The sequence below is a fragment of the Echeneis naucrates genome, chromosome 22 (genome assembly GCF_900963305.1).
Source record: "Echeneis naucrates chromosome 22, fEcheNa1.1, whole genome shotgun sequence".
Taxonomy (NCBI): Eukaryota; Metazoa; Chordata; class Actinopteri; order Carangiformes; family Echeneidae; genus Echeneis; species Echeneis naucrates.
This window is the reverse complement of record NC_042532.1, coordinates 15,403,588-15,419,711: the sequence shown is the minus strand read 5'-3', so window position 1 is coordinate 15,419,711 and position 16,124 is coordinate 15,403,588. Positions and strand designations below refer to the sequence as shown.

Here is a 16,124-nt window from a genome sequence, read left to right as displayed (position 1 = left end):
TTGACAGCAAAGGAGGTAAAGGATGAGTCTATTTTGTTTTCTCACTCGTCCCAGAGAGGTGATGCAGGTTTGCTGGAGAGGCTTTATTGGACATATACAAAACAATGCTATGGTTAGTGGCTCCATCTGGGCTTTTGCTGCAATAAGTAGAACTGTGAAAAAGAATTCTGCCTAACCTCATGGAAAGTATGTATTAAGGTTTAAATTTTATATTTTAGTAAGGTAGTCTGCTTCAGGGTGTCACTGGACTTTTAATGTGCTTTAAATATGTTTCTGCATTAATGCAATACAGCAATAAAGAAACATAAAAAGCAGCCCAGCTAAAAAAAAAAAAAAAAGAAAGGGAAAAAGTAAAACCTCACCTGCGGGAGACTCTGTGTTATTAGATTCATTTTTTAAAAATAGTACAACGTGGAATTCACTTGACAAGTTCTTGGGTAGAAACACGTATTCCTGTAAAGCCCCACAGAGCATGCCTGATGATGACAAACAGATGTAATTAGCTTTCAGTGTTTTGTGATCTGAACCGTGCCTCCCTGGTTGATCAGCTGCCTTGATCTCTTCAGTTGGGGAGTACAGGATATTAAACATAGGACACTTGTCCTACATAACACCAAATCAAACACACTGTAGCTTTGATGGACAAAACTGCCTCTGTGGATATGACCTGTGCCAGCAAATAACAGAGGCCCTCTTTTTCACTTTAGAAAGCTGCAGGCCTACTTGTACTGTGATAACTCCTGAACTGTGTAAGACAGCAACGAATTTCTGTTTTCCCATTTAACATCTCCAGTATCTCACTATAAGGTGAACTCAGAAACCACAGGTCAGGCTTGACTTCATGAAAGCACTTTAAAATACAATTTTGGCCTCTTGAAGAGAGGTGGCTGTTGGAACTAGGTGCACCAGTGTACCAGATAGTCAGCTTAATACCTTCACATTGTTTGAGCTTTCCATTCTCATGTGGTATTTCTAATCTCTACTAATGTAGAGGCAGGTGTTGTATATAAGAAAAGCTTTATTGAAACATAAATCAGTTGGGCTTCTTTTACTAGTATAGCAAGATTTACTGTAGCTGTATTCTCCTTGTCATCATATCTCACTATAATGCAGCAGACCATTTTACTGACTGTAAAAGGTTCAATCTCAGATTTGCAGTAAAAAGGTACGCTTTAAAATGATTTGTTACTTACAGGGGACACTTTATTGACCTCACAGTAACATGTCTACAACTCTACATCTATGTTAGTGGCTCTGTGAGGTTTTACTTAGCTGCAGTGGTGTTTCGAGTTCATGTTGCTATGGTTCATCCCGAGGGGAGCATGAAATGGTCTCAACATATTCAGTGGATGTTGAACCATGTGGTGATGCCAATCAAAAGAAACAGGATCAGAGAAGTGGACCAAAGTGATGGACCCATTAACATTGTCATAGAATCAGTTGGCTGCTCTATTTGCTAAAAAATAAACTCATCATCCCATATCGCAAATCATACACAAGAAGAAAAACTTTCAAGCAACTTATTTTAAAGATAAACCTGGAATACTCAGCAAACACGTGAAGTTTTTCAAACAGAGGCTATATGAAGCTGTTCATCTATACATTCTGTGCTTTTGAGGAAAAATTAGATTTGCCACTCCCTGGTGTCTGCCTGTGCAGCAGAGGACAGCAGTGTCTCAGCACTTCTGTAGATCAGGAAGTCATAATTCAGCCTTCAGGGAGTGGAACCGTGTCACAAGAAGTATTGCTAGTAAATGAACTCAGCCTGCACTGTCAACAGTAACTGGTGGTCCTGCTAAGAAAGGCTTTGTGACTTTGTCCCAGGGAGTTGTGCTCACGCTGCGTTCTACTGTCAGAAGCCATTCTGTCTCATTCGCTCTCAGCCTCCATCTCTTAGACTGAGTACATACGCAAAAGAGGAAGCATGTCACAAATGCATGTGGACAAGCTTGCCTATGAATCAGAGAAAATTAGATTTGTTCAGCGTGCACACACACATACACACACGCTCTCCACTTCACCCTTAGTAAACTTTCCACTGCTACACTCTGTGTCATTCCTGTTTTCATTGTAATTTCATCTAAGGAACCCTGCCAAGCCAATAATGAACTCAAGTCATGAGGCCGGGGCCATGCTGAGCAGCTGTGTGTGTGTGTGTGTGTGTGTGTGTGTCTGTCTGTCTGTCTGTCTGTCTGTCTGTCTGTCTGATGCAGGGAGAAAATGAGAGGGAAGGAAAACGGAGGAAAAGGCAGTGTCAAAGGGAGGGGTTGGCCATATTTGCGTGTTGTTTGCTTGCTCCTGTGTTTACGTGTGTGTCTGTGGGCTGTGTATAACACTGTGCTGGTTTTAAATGAATCAGTGCAGTGGGGTGTATCATCTAAGCCGCTGTAATGTGTCGACTCCGTTATTCAATTTGAGCAGTAATCTTAGAAGTCCCTGCTGGCCTGCCTTCATCAGCCCCCTACTACAAAGCTAGCTTAACTTGGCCGCAGACACACAGAGGCGCCGAAATGCTAAAGTGATAATATCAAGATTGTATTTAAACAAGTGGCGCTTGGCCAAATCCCCCCCATCATGTGGGTATCATGGTCAAAGTGAAGCTTATTTGTTGCAGATGAATGGTTTCATATGAAGATTTACAAATACCCCCGGAGCTAAATGTGTCTGGGGTAAAATGAAGACTGGCCTTGTCTCACAGATTGAACTTCAGCACCATGGACAGCAGCTTTCAGTCAGTTTTCCTTTGACACTTTTCTCCGCTCGTCTTTTTTGGCTGGAGACTGTCTCCCTTTGAGGCCAGTGACCCAAAGTTATCTCGGACAAACACACCTGGTCCGAGGTAATCCAACACAAGATTTCAGTTTCTGGTTTCAACAGCAGGACTGGTACAGTGCTGCAACTACATTTATTCACTACTGAAAGCCATCCCAAATTTTCCTCAGAATGCTAATTTATTTAGTCATTTTAATATATTTGAAAATGAATGGCTTTGTAAATGGTTAGAATTCATTTACTTGTGTTACGGATCACATACCATTCATAGTATGGGTTTTTTTTTTTTTTGTAATTCTGGGTCAGGTGGCTATCAGAGCAGGAGTTTTTGCTTTCGAAGTTTTCATAAATACCAATGACCACAATGTTCTTTTAAATAAAAGGAAATTAAGCTTATTATTATCAGTATTATTTCTATTTTCAGTTGCATATCATTGGTAAAGAGCTTTCAAAATATCTTTGTCAGCTTTGTTTTATATTAATATAATATCCTGCAGCTCCTTATAGAAGGTGAAGACTGGTTAGCCTGATATTTTTCACAACTTGGGGACACAACATTTTTTTCCTTCTGTGGAAGGCAACAAGAGAAAAATCACTTATTAAGGAACTCTTAGTTAGAAAACCATTTATAAAGACTGACTTGTCATAAGAACTAATTTGTCAGTGGGTAGTAGTGATGGTGTTGCCTTTAAGGCCAATTAGGACAAAACATTTCTACAGAATGGCGTTTCTGCTGTATTGTTCTCTTTGGTATTCTGTGCCCAGTGCTTCCCCAAAAGCTTTTTTCTTTTTTTGTTTTCTGAACAAGTTTTCTCAATAAACAGTTTCCGTTGTGGGTTTGGGGGTCACTGCAGTAAACGATAAATCACATGAGCGGGCAACAAGGTTAGACAGGAGCTTAAATTCTAGAACAAGAGGAAAAATCACAGTGTGGAAAGTGAAATCTCTAAAAAGCCAAGTGCCCACTGAGCAAGGCACTTAACAGATGTGACCCGGGATGATGAAGGTTTAAGTCTGGATATATTTCTGGTTGGGGGGGGGGGAATACTGTGGTTTTAACTTTTATAGTCAGTTTTTTCTCTTAAAACAACGGTGCTGTTCAGTTTAAGTGACTGGAATACCTTTTTGAAAGCTATTTTGTGATACTCATTTAAAAAGAAGAGCTTTTGACCTTCAGCACGGAGGCTGTTCTTATGTGTGAGAATGTAGGTTATGAGGTTTCACCCTGATGGAGCAGAGTGAAGGAACACTCCACCATCTTTACGCCTTCATCCCAGCATGTGACCGTCTCCTGCCCATCCTGGAAAAGTGATATCACTCACACACACACACAAAAACACGCTGTTTCTCCCACCCCGCCCACCAGCAGCAGTGTGTGTACCCCCCCCCCCCAGGACGCAGCCATGCCGAGCGCTGACTGCCAGCAGCCGGACCGCCGCCTCGTCTCGTCCGTCTCCAGCGTTTCACAGAAGGGGGGGCTGCCATGAGATTTCCCACAGGCCCTCAGCGGCACCTGGCTGTGAGTGAACCGGGGGGGACGCGGCGATAACCGACGGCGCATCATGACGCGATGGTTCCGGTTGTAGAGCGAGCTGAGGGGGGCACCTGGCGGCTCTAACGGCGCCGGAGAGGAACCCACCGGACTCTGAGTGTGTGTGTGTGTGTGTGTGGAGCCGCCAACCGAAGGGGACCGACCGCAGTCAGAAGAACAGAAGCGGGCTCTCAAACAGGTTGCTGAGATTTGCATCCATCGGAAAGGTGAGCCGCGCTGGATGTACCGCTTATCTACTTCATTGACGAAAAATGAGGCCAATCAGTGATGTAACATCTGGCGAATCGACCTCCAGCCTCAACTTGAGTCAAGCATGAGATCTGTTTGTGTCAGCAAAGTGTTGATTTGACGTTTTGATCCGTCAGAGAGGTCGCGTGTTCTGCAGTTTGACATGTAGCTCCTGCATGAACAGCAGAAATGTGAGTGGAAGCGATTTTCACCCTCAATGCAATTCTTCCTTGTAATAATTCAATATACAGAAGCCTGTTTGGATGAGACTGTCATTTCATTTGTAACCGAACTTGGATTTTTATTTTATTTTTGACACAACTCTGGCCACTTTCATGCAGGTTTCATGTGATTTTTTTTTTTTTTTTGTCTTTTATTTTCTTTTATTTTATTTTAGGTTTGAGACAAAAAGGCCAGGAGGGTCAGAAACGGCAGAGATCCATCTGACTGCCAACAAACAGGCTCATTTGCTGTAGCTGCAGTGCTGACCACATCACTGCTGGGGCCCGAGGCGTCCACACATCATGGTTATTACTGATGTCATGTCTTTCTTTCTTTTCTTTTCTTTTTTTTTTTTTTTTTCCCAGGGGGCTTTGCAGCACTGTCGAGAATGCTATCCCCCAGATGGTGGCTTCTACAGGTAAGGTGTGTGTCAGTGCATACTGAACAGTATCAGGAGCTTTTTCAGAGGACCATGTATAAACCTTCTGGTTGTTACTGTGGCGGCTCCGATCTCTGCTCTGCACCTCTGGGATCTTGCCCTGTGGCCAAGTGCGCTCAATTGTTTTTTCAGCTCTTTTCTTATATTTATGCTTTGCCGTTTTCTGCACAGAATTGAAGCTCTGCTTGACCCCGTTCCTCTGCATTCAACCGTGAGTGCTCCAAAGTAAATAACACTGATGTAGTTATGAACCCCAAAGACCAACGTGCGAGTGCACGCGTTGTCAGTCATGCAGGGGGGAGGGACGGATCACTGAATTCTGTTTAGACTGTTTGAAAATGAAATCATCCACTTTTCCTCCTCCTCCCCCTCCCCCTGCTTTTCCACTCCTTTGCTGCCTTTGTCCCCCCCACCCCCTGCCGCCGCCGCCACCGCCGCCCCGCTTTGGGTGTCTCTGTCCTAGATGTAGATGTGTTCCTCTCCTCACACGCTGAGATGAGTGCTTTCAGAGGCAGACAAGGCAGAAAAGTCCCGATTTTACTACCTGGCTAAATTGCCCTGTGATGGAAAAATATTGTTAAAGGAATGATACTTGAATAATTGAAGCCCCAGGGCTTTAAAATTGCAGGGACTCGCCATGATTTCCAGTGCAAAGTTAGAGGCCACCTCAACGAAATATTCATATCATTATTTAAGAATGGATATATCAAGGAGCCACTCAGGTACTGGCACCCTCTCGCTCCATCTCTGCCCCTGACTTCCCTTCATCCCCATTATCTCTCAGCTTCTCTATTTCCTGTCTCTGCAAGTAAATTAAAGTCATCCACACAAAGACTTTGTTTGAACCATATTTATCAAATGGAACCTGTTTTAAAAATGACATACTGTCTCGTCCTGGCTCCTTCCTATTCCAAACCAAACATGTTTGGGTTTTAAACTGTTGATCAGACAAAATAAGTAGACTTCTTTTTGGTCTTGGGAAACTTGCAAGTTTCCTTCGTCATTATTTTTAGACATGTTTTAGCAGGAGATAATTTAGAAACCAGTGGGAAGCGCCTGACTGGCTCTGTTCAAAGTTAAGAAAATCTGCGATTTACAGGGAGCAGCCATTCTTGGACTATTATTTGACTGCCTGCCAGTTGGCAAAGACTCTGGGAAGTCACTGCTCCAAGCCAAAAGCATAATTCGGCAAAAAAAAAACTATGTGAAACGACTGTCTGACATTTCTTTCTTTCTTTCTTCGCCTTTTTTTTTTTTTTTTTTTTTATCTTGTGTGAATTGCAGACACAAGATGCCGAGTGTTCGTCAGCGGGCTTTAGATGTGGTGGCAGGAGGATTTTGATTTTGTTGTTTCACCTTGTTTCAAACCTTTGTGTGAAGCCAATGAGCTGCTGGAAGTGGTGTCTTCTCATCAGCGAGAAAGCAAACGAGCACATCTCCCAAAATGCAGAGTTATTCTTTTAACTAGCAGACGATATGGGTTTTTTTTCTAATGACTTTCTTTGGAGAGCTAGTCTGATTTCTGTGGTTCAGTCCTCACAGCAACACGAGGGAGAAAAAGCTCCAATTTTCAAGAACACAAATCATCATCACGTCATCCCACTCGAAACTTCTGAGGGAAGCAGAGGTTTTATCTCTCCAGGTTTCAATTAGGGATAAAGGATGGGGTGTTTGTGTGCCGTGTGTGTTTGTGCATTAGCTGACTGCAAGGATTGTTTCATTTCCAACAGAGAAAAGAAATTAAAATGTCGCACCTCCCTCAGCTGCCTCCCTCCTGCTTTTCTCTGAGTCAAGAGACGACAATACTGCTAAATATAGTTCGGCAGGTGGAGTTAGGAACTTCTCCACCCTCACCAAGCCCGTAACGAGATGTTGCTTTGGTGGCTTTAACAGAGGTTCAGTTATCTCACCAGTGTCGTGTATTATTGGAAGAGATGGAACTGGAAGCAAGAGAAGGAAATATAGATTAGTTTATTCGCAGGGTGATTTGACTGGAAAGAAGATCATAATTCATTTTAAAACAATTATATCCTGTCAAGGAAATAACATGGAGCGTCACATCGGTCAAAGTGATATTCAGTGGAATGAGTTGTGTTAAAACTATGATAGCCACAAGTTTCAACTTCAGCTGTGTCATATTCAGCCTACAGCCGCCAGCCATTATTTAATATTAAGCCATAATGCAAAAGCGAAATGACTCCGTTTGCTAAATCCAGCTATAGCAAAGTGTTTGTGTTCAGGTTAGGTTCAGCCGACAGCCGCCGCTGGTGATGCAGTAGATTTACTGATGTTGTAACGTGCTCATGCTTATAACATTAACCTTTTTTGTAAGCCAAGAACAAGATATTTTCTCATGGAAGAGGCAATATTTTGGTTATTTCAACCCCCCGCCCCCCTCCCATTAGCTGTGCTGAGAAGTCCTGTCAACATCAGGAGACAAGGTGCCGGCATTAAGATGGTGTGAGCCGACCACTTGGACGTAATCCACGGCACAGTTACGTTCGCCTTAAAACATTCTTCTTTTTTTTTATGCTTACAGCTATTTTCGAATATAACAACCCAACATGCTGATAGAATGACTGTGCGGTTTAAGTCGATAATTATTTTTTGAAGTATCATTCTTATCAGTGTGTTGCGGTCTGACTCTCAGACACACATATTGCTTTCCCAGTTCCTTTTGTCTCTCTCTTAAATCCCTGCAAATCGCAGGGATACAGATTTTCTCCAGGCCTCTTCTTGTGCAGTGGGGAAAAGTGGAGCCTTTACTTACTGACTGAAGCCTGTTTGACAGATACACGGCATAGCTGGAGCCTGCTGGTCACCTGGGACTTGTAGGCTTAATGATTTTGAGGAGGTTTTTTTTTTTTTTTTGTGTCGCGGTAATCAGATGCCTGTTGGCTCCTCTGAGTCCTCCTCATCCCTCTTCATCCTTGTCACTTCTCCAAGTCAGCCACTGACAGGATTTCTGGCAGATGCGCAAACTCCTTTTAGGGCAGAGTTAAATCTAAAGATGGTTTGTGTGTGTTTGCTTGGGTTTGTATTTGTGCGTGTCTCCCGGTTGAATCAGACAGCTCTGAACCCACCGAGAGTCATACATGAACTGCTTTGGTTAAGATACTCTGACAGCGTTAGAGTTGAGTCCCCCAACCTCTGTCACTTGGCGTCTGTGTCTCTCCAGTCTGTTGGAAACTCTCTAATCTGAGGCTTTATCCCAACACTCCCTTTTCGAGCGTAATTTGGTTGCATGTTAGTCAAAATCGCTTATTTTCTCATCGAGAAAGAGTCCCTTGCTTTGTCTGTGCTGATATATATCAGAGAGGAGCCCAAATTTCTGCATAAATGTGCCACAGTGGCTTCAGCAGGTGAAGGCAGGTCTTACACTGACATGATATCATAGGCCAGAAGGGGAAATGGTGTGAAAGAGCTGGATGTGAGTTTAAGAGTGAATGGGAGACAAAGAGTGTAAAGAAGAGACAAGGGACACGAAGAGGGCCGAGGAGACAGCGATAGTGAACCGGAGAGGGGAGGAGATGGAGAAATGTGGAGCAAGAAAGACTTGGCATCGCTTTTAACGACATTAACGTGGCCCATGGTGTATATAATTTAGTACAGTGACGCAATGGAAGATGCTGCACCGAGCGAGCTCAGAGCGGAGGCTCAGATGTGCACTCCAACTCACATTTCTCTCCGTGGTTGTGTTGAATTTGTCCGATTTATTTCCACTCAAGTGTTCACTGTTACGATTTATCATCCTCACCTTGAATTTTGGTCTCAATTCAGATACTTGCATGGAAGGATACTCAGGAAAAAAAAAAAAAAAAAAAAAGAAACCTCTGAATGGATCTGACTGCAGATAAGCTGACCAAAACCAGCCAGCCCCAAACTAACATTTGTTCTAATCTTCTGGCTGAGCTTCTCCAGTTATGACAACACAACAAGTGCCAGAACATTTAAACCATTTTATTAGGCTCCAAGACAAAAAATCGCTGCGAATTACAGCCTTGGGAGCTTTGAAGTTTTTAGAAAATTACATTAATATACCAGTAATGAGAAAGGAAAAAATTTGAGTTTTTTTTTTATCAATTTAATTTGGATAATTAAATGTTGTTCTCCCACTGAGACATATCTGGATGTTTCAGCTAATCAGCTTGCACAGTAGATAAATAAAAGTCGACTAGTGTTGTAATTACTTTAATGGCGGTGCTTAAAACAAATCATTCTGCCGGCGCTTAAACATAGAAATTAGTCTAAATTAACGTCAAAGTCATGCATTTTACTCACTGATATAAAAGGCCATTCTGCCAGAGTGTTAATATTTAGATTAAGTGCTATATTTGGTATTTGAACGCGACGTCTCCCAGTATTCCACACTTGTTTCAATTTCTGTCATTCAGAGAGAGACGTTAATAAGAAGGTCTGTTTAAATACATTTACTGTGTGCAGGCGTCTTGGATTTATCAAATCTAAGCAAATCAAATTTATTTACCTGGCACCGAATCATAACAAAGGTACATCAGGGCACTCCACCAAAGTCTTTATGGAGTTGTTAAAGAGGTTGGGGGGGGGGGGGGGGCAGGAGGGACTATGAGAAAAAACAAAGTTAGAGATAATTGTAATATACGTACATGGTGGAGAGAGAGGTGCTCACAGGCCTGAAGAAGCACAACTGAAAGAAAAAGAGTAATCAATTTTTAACTGTAGGCTTTAAGGCTGACTGTGAAAGCTGTGACAGAGCCCCCCCCCCCCATAGATGAGGATAACTGAAAGATCTGATGTACTCTGAGACTCTATGAACCAAAGTAAACCTACATCCAGAGTGCGAAGTGACCTCCTGGGACAGTAAGGAACTATGAGATGTGATTGAGTTTGATCATTAAGAGCTTTTTATGTTTGGAGAAGGATTTTGAACTCTATTCTGAATCTTACTGGGAGCCAATGAAGAGAAGCTAACACAGGAGCCATGTTAATATTCATCCAGCAATTTTATGTCAGTGAGAGCATTTTTTTTTTTTTGCCCTGTGTTAGCAGAGCTGCTTGTTAAAATTATCTAGGAATTTAGGAATCCAAAAGTTCAACAATTAGAAGATGCCTAATGAACCTTACATTTTTCAAGCAAAACACAGAATTGCATGTTGTTGGTTTTTTTTTTTTTTTATTTTATTCATCAGTGCGTTAATGAATGTATCAGTATGCAGCCAATTCCACCCACAAGATGACAATTAAACCTGCGACTCTGAGAGGCACTCTGGAATCAGTGGCAGCCAAACGAAACGAGGGGACGTGCACGTACGCATCAGATTTAGTATGCTGAAACTGTAATGCCCTTGTGCACATATCTGGCCATATGGCTGGCGTGCGCAGCTCGAAGGCTGCTGCGTGCACCATACTAATTCATCCACTTCTTAAGTGTCTTTTTCTCATCCAGAGCTGTCCTGTTGCAATGCTGATGGATCTCCACTTCTGAAGAGTTTGTGTTTATATGGCATTAGACCAGATTCCAAGCCATACGATGATCAGTTAGTCAAACGTGTCAAAATCCCAAATGTCGCCTGTCTCTCTCCCAAGTCATTGTACGATGAATATTTACTGGTTTTATTTTGGACTGTTGAAAATAAGCATCACGTCAGGCACGTCAATGTCAGATTTTAAAGTTAACTCACCGATGAAAGGTGCATAGAAATGACCAGCGACAGTATTCATTCACTGCAGCTCTGTATCGTTCTCCAGTTCACCATTTCCTGTCTCTCCTCTTGCAGGAGTCCCAGTGAGAGGAGGTTTTGAGAGTGATACTCCAAAGGCCTGTCATGGTTTCCTACCTTCTCACGCTCCTCCATCTCTGCATCTCCCGCTGTCTTCTAATGTGAGTGTTATTTCTTTGGGAGCTCAGATGTTTCTGCGCCTATTAGGTTCGTTACTTGTCTTTCCAGATGATCTCGCTCTTCTGTCGCACACGGGGTTCAAGTTGGGGTCGATGCAAAGTTCAACTTAGCATAAAGCCTTGAAGTAAGAGTAAAACATCAAGTCTGTATCAAAACTTAAAAAATAAAAAATAACTATCACGATTAAGTCTGTCACAGTTTGTACAGTTAAAAGTTTCTGTATCTCCACGATATTAAACGCAGCATTGCTGCAATGACAGAAAATAATGGTGTACATTGCAGGGAGAGGCAAAGTTTTATTTTTTTTAAAGCCTCCAGCAAGGTGACAAAAACATACGAGAAACAACGAAGCTGCCCAAAGATGATTGGACTCTATTAAAATATACACATAATGCAACAAAAAAAAACAGCCATGGCAATGAACACAAAATGGGCAAAAATGTCACAATGTGAGTTCACATCCGTGGAGCAGCAGCGATAATGCATGTCAATATTAGTGAAACACATAAAACGGTAATACCTGTGAAAAAATGTGTTCTTTAAAGAGAGCCAGTTTGTCGCCAAATAGAGAAAGTCATTCCATAAATCTGGCCCATGAGTTTGCTTTGAAACGAGTATTGACATGCTTGGAAATATCCCCCTCAACTGAATCCATTTATATCTTATGAATAAAAACACATATAAAAAAGTATTGAGATCATAAATAGTGGGACTCTATTTTGAGTGCTTCATTGACCAGTGGACACGAAGGAGCTAAATTCATATTGGAGTTATTCATTTATGGTACGTTATTATTGTGCCGACAAAAGAGCGGTATCAGTCATCTCATGTCGCTCTCAGAAATTAGGTGAATACGTGTAGAAACACAACGAGTCTGCAGGCCATGACGACTCCACGCTTGATGAGAAGGAAAATAATGTGAACCCAACACAATGCGTTTGGGAGATTTTAAAGCAAAGTGATGAATAGATCTCTCCCCACCACTTCTTATTTAATGTGCGCTCATGCAGTTTTGGATTTCAGAGTTTGATTATTTACTTTCTCTCTTTTTTCCCCCTCAAACATAACACTAATGAAATAATAATAATTTGTATTGTTATTAATCATTTGAACACTGTCCCTCAGAACCCTGGCATGAATCCTGCCGTATCACGAGCCTTGCTTGTCCTTTCTGTACAGATTGAGACTTGCAGAACTGATGAAAAAGTCGTGCAGGTTTGTCGAGGCCAAACATTTCTAACGTTTTGGTTTTTCCCTCGCTTTATCGCCCTCCACGTCTGGGAGGCCTGAAACAGCCCCAGCTGTTTGATAACCAGCTACTTACAGCACGTTTCATCAGTCGCAGTTACATCACGATGGTACATGAATATACTCATTTAGCCCGCACCGGCTATCAGAGCAAGCATTATAGAAATCTTTGTTGGACTTAAGTATGCAGAATATTCTGCGGTGGAACTAAAGCCCAGATGTCTAATGGTGTCATTCACAGTCTTCATTTCAATTCAAATTTCCATCTCTGCTGGTCTCCATCTTACTATATCTCTCTTTCTCTGGCTTTCATGTCTTTGTCTCACTCTGAAGGGTTTGATGGAGAGCTGGTCGAATGTCAGCGGGAACTATTGTTATAACCGGAGGAATTCTCGCCGGAGTGATACTGCTGTGCATTGTCGCAGTGCTCTGTTACTGTAGACTCCAGGTATCAAATTTGCTGCTTTGTATGCATGAATTTTAAATCTGACAGGAGACGTTAAAAACTTTTCTATGATAAAACTTGAGATGGATATCAAGAAGCCGACCCCAGTGATCTGTAAATCTCATGAGATGAGTGGCGTTAGATGAAAGATATGAATTAATCCTAATCCTGTTATGAATGCACGGTTTAGTTTTGTTTTTTTTTTTTCTGCTTTCGCTTTGGTTTCAAGTGGTTCTTTTTCATGTAACGATGTGACTTCAGTTTTCATGATGAAGCTTTTAAATGGGTTCTGTGTCATATCTATATATGGACCCAGACTCGTGTACGTGCTCACTGTAGATTTGTTTAAAATGCAGTATAACCACTGAAGGTAAACCTCCTGATCCTCCCTGTTCAGTATTACTGCTGTAAGAAGAATGATTCTGAGGTGGACATGGGCTCTGTGGTGGGAGCAGACCCTCTCTCTCACTTTCCCTGCAACGCCTGCAACGCTCTGGCGATGGACGGCACGGCGATCACCCCCGTCTCTCTGGATCAGCTGGACACGGGCTCCCACCACAACCACTGCCCCACGTGCTCGCCGCACCCCCTCCGCTCTGGACTCACAGACGACATGCGCAACGGAGGGGAGCGGCTGGGGTTCCACACCTACTACGAGAACCCGTCCGTCTCTCTTCCCCTGTCGGCCAACCCGCAGGGCTCCTCTCCTCTGAGTTACTACGGTCCCACGGACATGTTTCCTCCCCCGCCACGCCCCTACAGCACCCAGGTCTGACCTCTGCTGTGCCCCGACAACCCCCGTCACCACACAAAAGACTTTACTGTCACACACCTGACACTTACAGTACACATCAACTAAATTCCACTAAATTCAGGTGATGGATTACAGCACAACACAATTACACTCAAATACACACATTACTGCGCACGCTCACCTCAGCCACAGATTTACTGGCCTCAGTGCGGGCAACAAATCTGCTGACCGCAGACAGCAGCGTAACACAATGTCAGATCAGCAGGGATGTGCCTCATTTTGTTTGGCATAAAGGCCGCATCACGTGCACGGCTCAAACGTGTTTTGGGTATTTAGACTATTCCAGGTGTGAACGCCGCTGCACCGGTGCAGTCATACAAAACACAACTGAAGGCAGTCAGGGACACAAGACCATGCATGGACTGTTAGTGAGCACAACACAAAAGCGGCCAAGTCATTTTTCTTGTTTAGGTGCTAGGGATGAAAATTTTAACTCGCTCCCGGCAAATAATCCCGACAATATTTCATAATTTGCATACAAATAATGAAATCTGCTGTTTTTTTTTTTTTTTTTTTTTTTTTCATGACAGCTCATTTGTTTCCCAAACCCAAACAAATAATAATACATAATAAGTTAGATTCCCCATAACTGTGTTTGGTTACACACTACATTATTAATTTTCTTAATCATTTGCAAATAATTTAATCAATGATGTAACAATTTATTTTGTGAATAACTTGTAGGTGAGTATGAATTTATTTTCCATTTATCATTAGTCACTTTCACTGATACAATATCCAAAATTGTTCATTCACATTTTCTGTTCAGTTGATTTTCTGGCACGGACTGACAAAAAAAAGAATTTGTGTTAGAAACTCACAAGAGTGTTTTCTTGAACACAGTGATCTCTATTTTTGGTAAATGACACCAAATGGCTTCAACCTATTAGGGAACTTAGCAGGGAAGTATCTGGAAATTGTTTGGAAATTACACAGCTATATAAGGAAGCAAATGTCACAGACACAGCAATTCTTGCTTTTCTTCCCGTTACTCACAAATTGAAATGACAACATTAAAAAGTTAAGAGACATTCATTCTACAGGAGTTCAGTTAAATGGGATTAAACCTGCAGAGCGCTTAAAAACTAAGAATGGCGAATATAGTTGTCGAATCACGTAAAATACCACAGACTGCCGTTTTCAAGGACTAATTTCTTTTTTTGCTGATTAAATATTACTGGCCGCGGTAGCCACAGAAAGGCCACTTTCTTTGCTTTCTCAGAAATGTAATCGAACGTAAAGTCAAGTTAAATCTTTGTTTCATATCACAAATCCCAAATTTGCCCCAAGGGGCTTCATACGTGAGGCAACATGACTGAAACAGCGTGGTGGCAGGAATTCGCTCCAGCTTCACTCTGTAGTGTGAACACAGACGATCTGGGTCACCTGTGTCTCTTTGGTTTCTATTGCTCCCCACCCCCCCAACTCCTTGCTAGTGTTAGGTGAAAGGCTCAAAAGTCAGTCCCAACCCCCCACCCTTCCCAGTTTACATGAGGGCTAACAGTTTTTCTATTAGGCGTACTTGTTTGCCAGCTATAGAAACCACTACTTGTAGAAAAAAATTCCAGTTCTGAAGCATTTCTGCGCATCTTGCAGTTATTTGATGACTCTAGTGTCAGTCAGAAATTCTTCCATTTTCACAATGGAGCCGGACCTTTCATATGAGCTGATGTATTGATAGTTGGAGTGTTTACACATTAGGTGTGTATGAAAAGAAAGAAACTGATTTTAAGAACATTTTAGATGGCCGTTAGACACTCGGATCATGTACCCTATTCTGCTGATCCTGAAGTTTCACTTCTTGTATCTACAAGCCATTACATCTGCTTTACAGTACAGTAACAAGATGCAGTATATGCCTGAATCTATATTTCTAAGGAATATCGTAGTTTTTGTGAAGGATGTCAGGGTTTACCTGTGTTTTAGAGTGTGTGTAACAAATGTGAGTTTTTCCAGACTCTTCAGTTGTTATTCCATCTTGATTTTAATTTGAGTTTCTGGCTGTTTTGATACAACAGAAGACGCATTAGGAAGAGAATGGTGATTTACATTTGGAACTGGAGGTTGCCGACATGAAAAAAAATAAAATAAAATTAGCCGTAGTTTTAAGAATAGCAGGTCAAAGACGATCTGTTCAAAGATATGTTTATTCTCATATCACAGATTTTCCACTGAGCTGTGAGCTTATTTGTCACATCTCCTGACTTTCTTCTCCTTGCATCTCTTTGCTGTTCGTGCTACATTATGTATAAAATGGCTTTTTGTTATTCGAGATGTTCACTCAGCATCGGTGTTCACAGCCACGCAGCAATAGACTCACTCGCACATATGATCCCCATGATGTGGTGTAAGAGATTTCTTTTTCGTGGGCCACTGGTTCTGTGTTTTTGCACTGACGAGCACTGTAGCAATGTGACAACTGATCTGTGCGCCTTTTTATTTCTAGGTTCCCGTTTTCTTGTTCTGATTGGTAAAAATAATAGTATTTTTCAGATTGTTCAGTATGAATACATTTTGGTATACCC

At 42.0% G+C, this 16,124-nt stretch overlaps 1 protein-coding gene across 1 annotated transcript; it reads left to right on the top strand.

The window, feature by feature from the left end:
* Positions 1–12,669: 12,669 nt before the first annotated feature.
* LOC115036426 (protein FAM163A-like) lies at positions 12,670–13,831 on the top strand. Its single transcript, XM_029494624.1, has 2 exons — positions 12,670–12,788; positions 13,183–13,831. Exons 1-2 carry the CDS (start codon positions 12,696–12,698, stop codon positions 13,558–13,560), a joined length of 471 nt encoding a protein of 156 aa, XP_029350484.1. The 5' UTR covers positions 12,670–12,695; the 3' UTR covers positions 13,561–13,831.
* Positions 13,832–16,124: the final 2,293 nt, after the last annotated feature.

Excerpts from the sequence above, each read along its gene's own strand:
- LOC115036426 (XM_029494624.1), top strand. The coding sequence starts at position 12,696 with ATGTCAGCGGGAACTATTGTTATAACCGGAGGAATTCTCGCCGGAGTG. Across the intron at positions 12,789-13,182 it reads TCTGTTACTGTAGACTCCAG|TATTACTGCTGTAAGAAGAA; the intron begins GTATCAAATTTG and ends CTCCCTGTTCAG.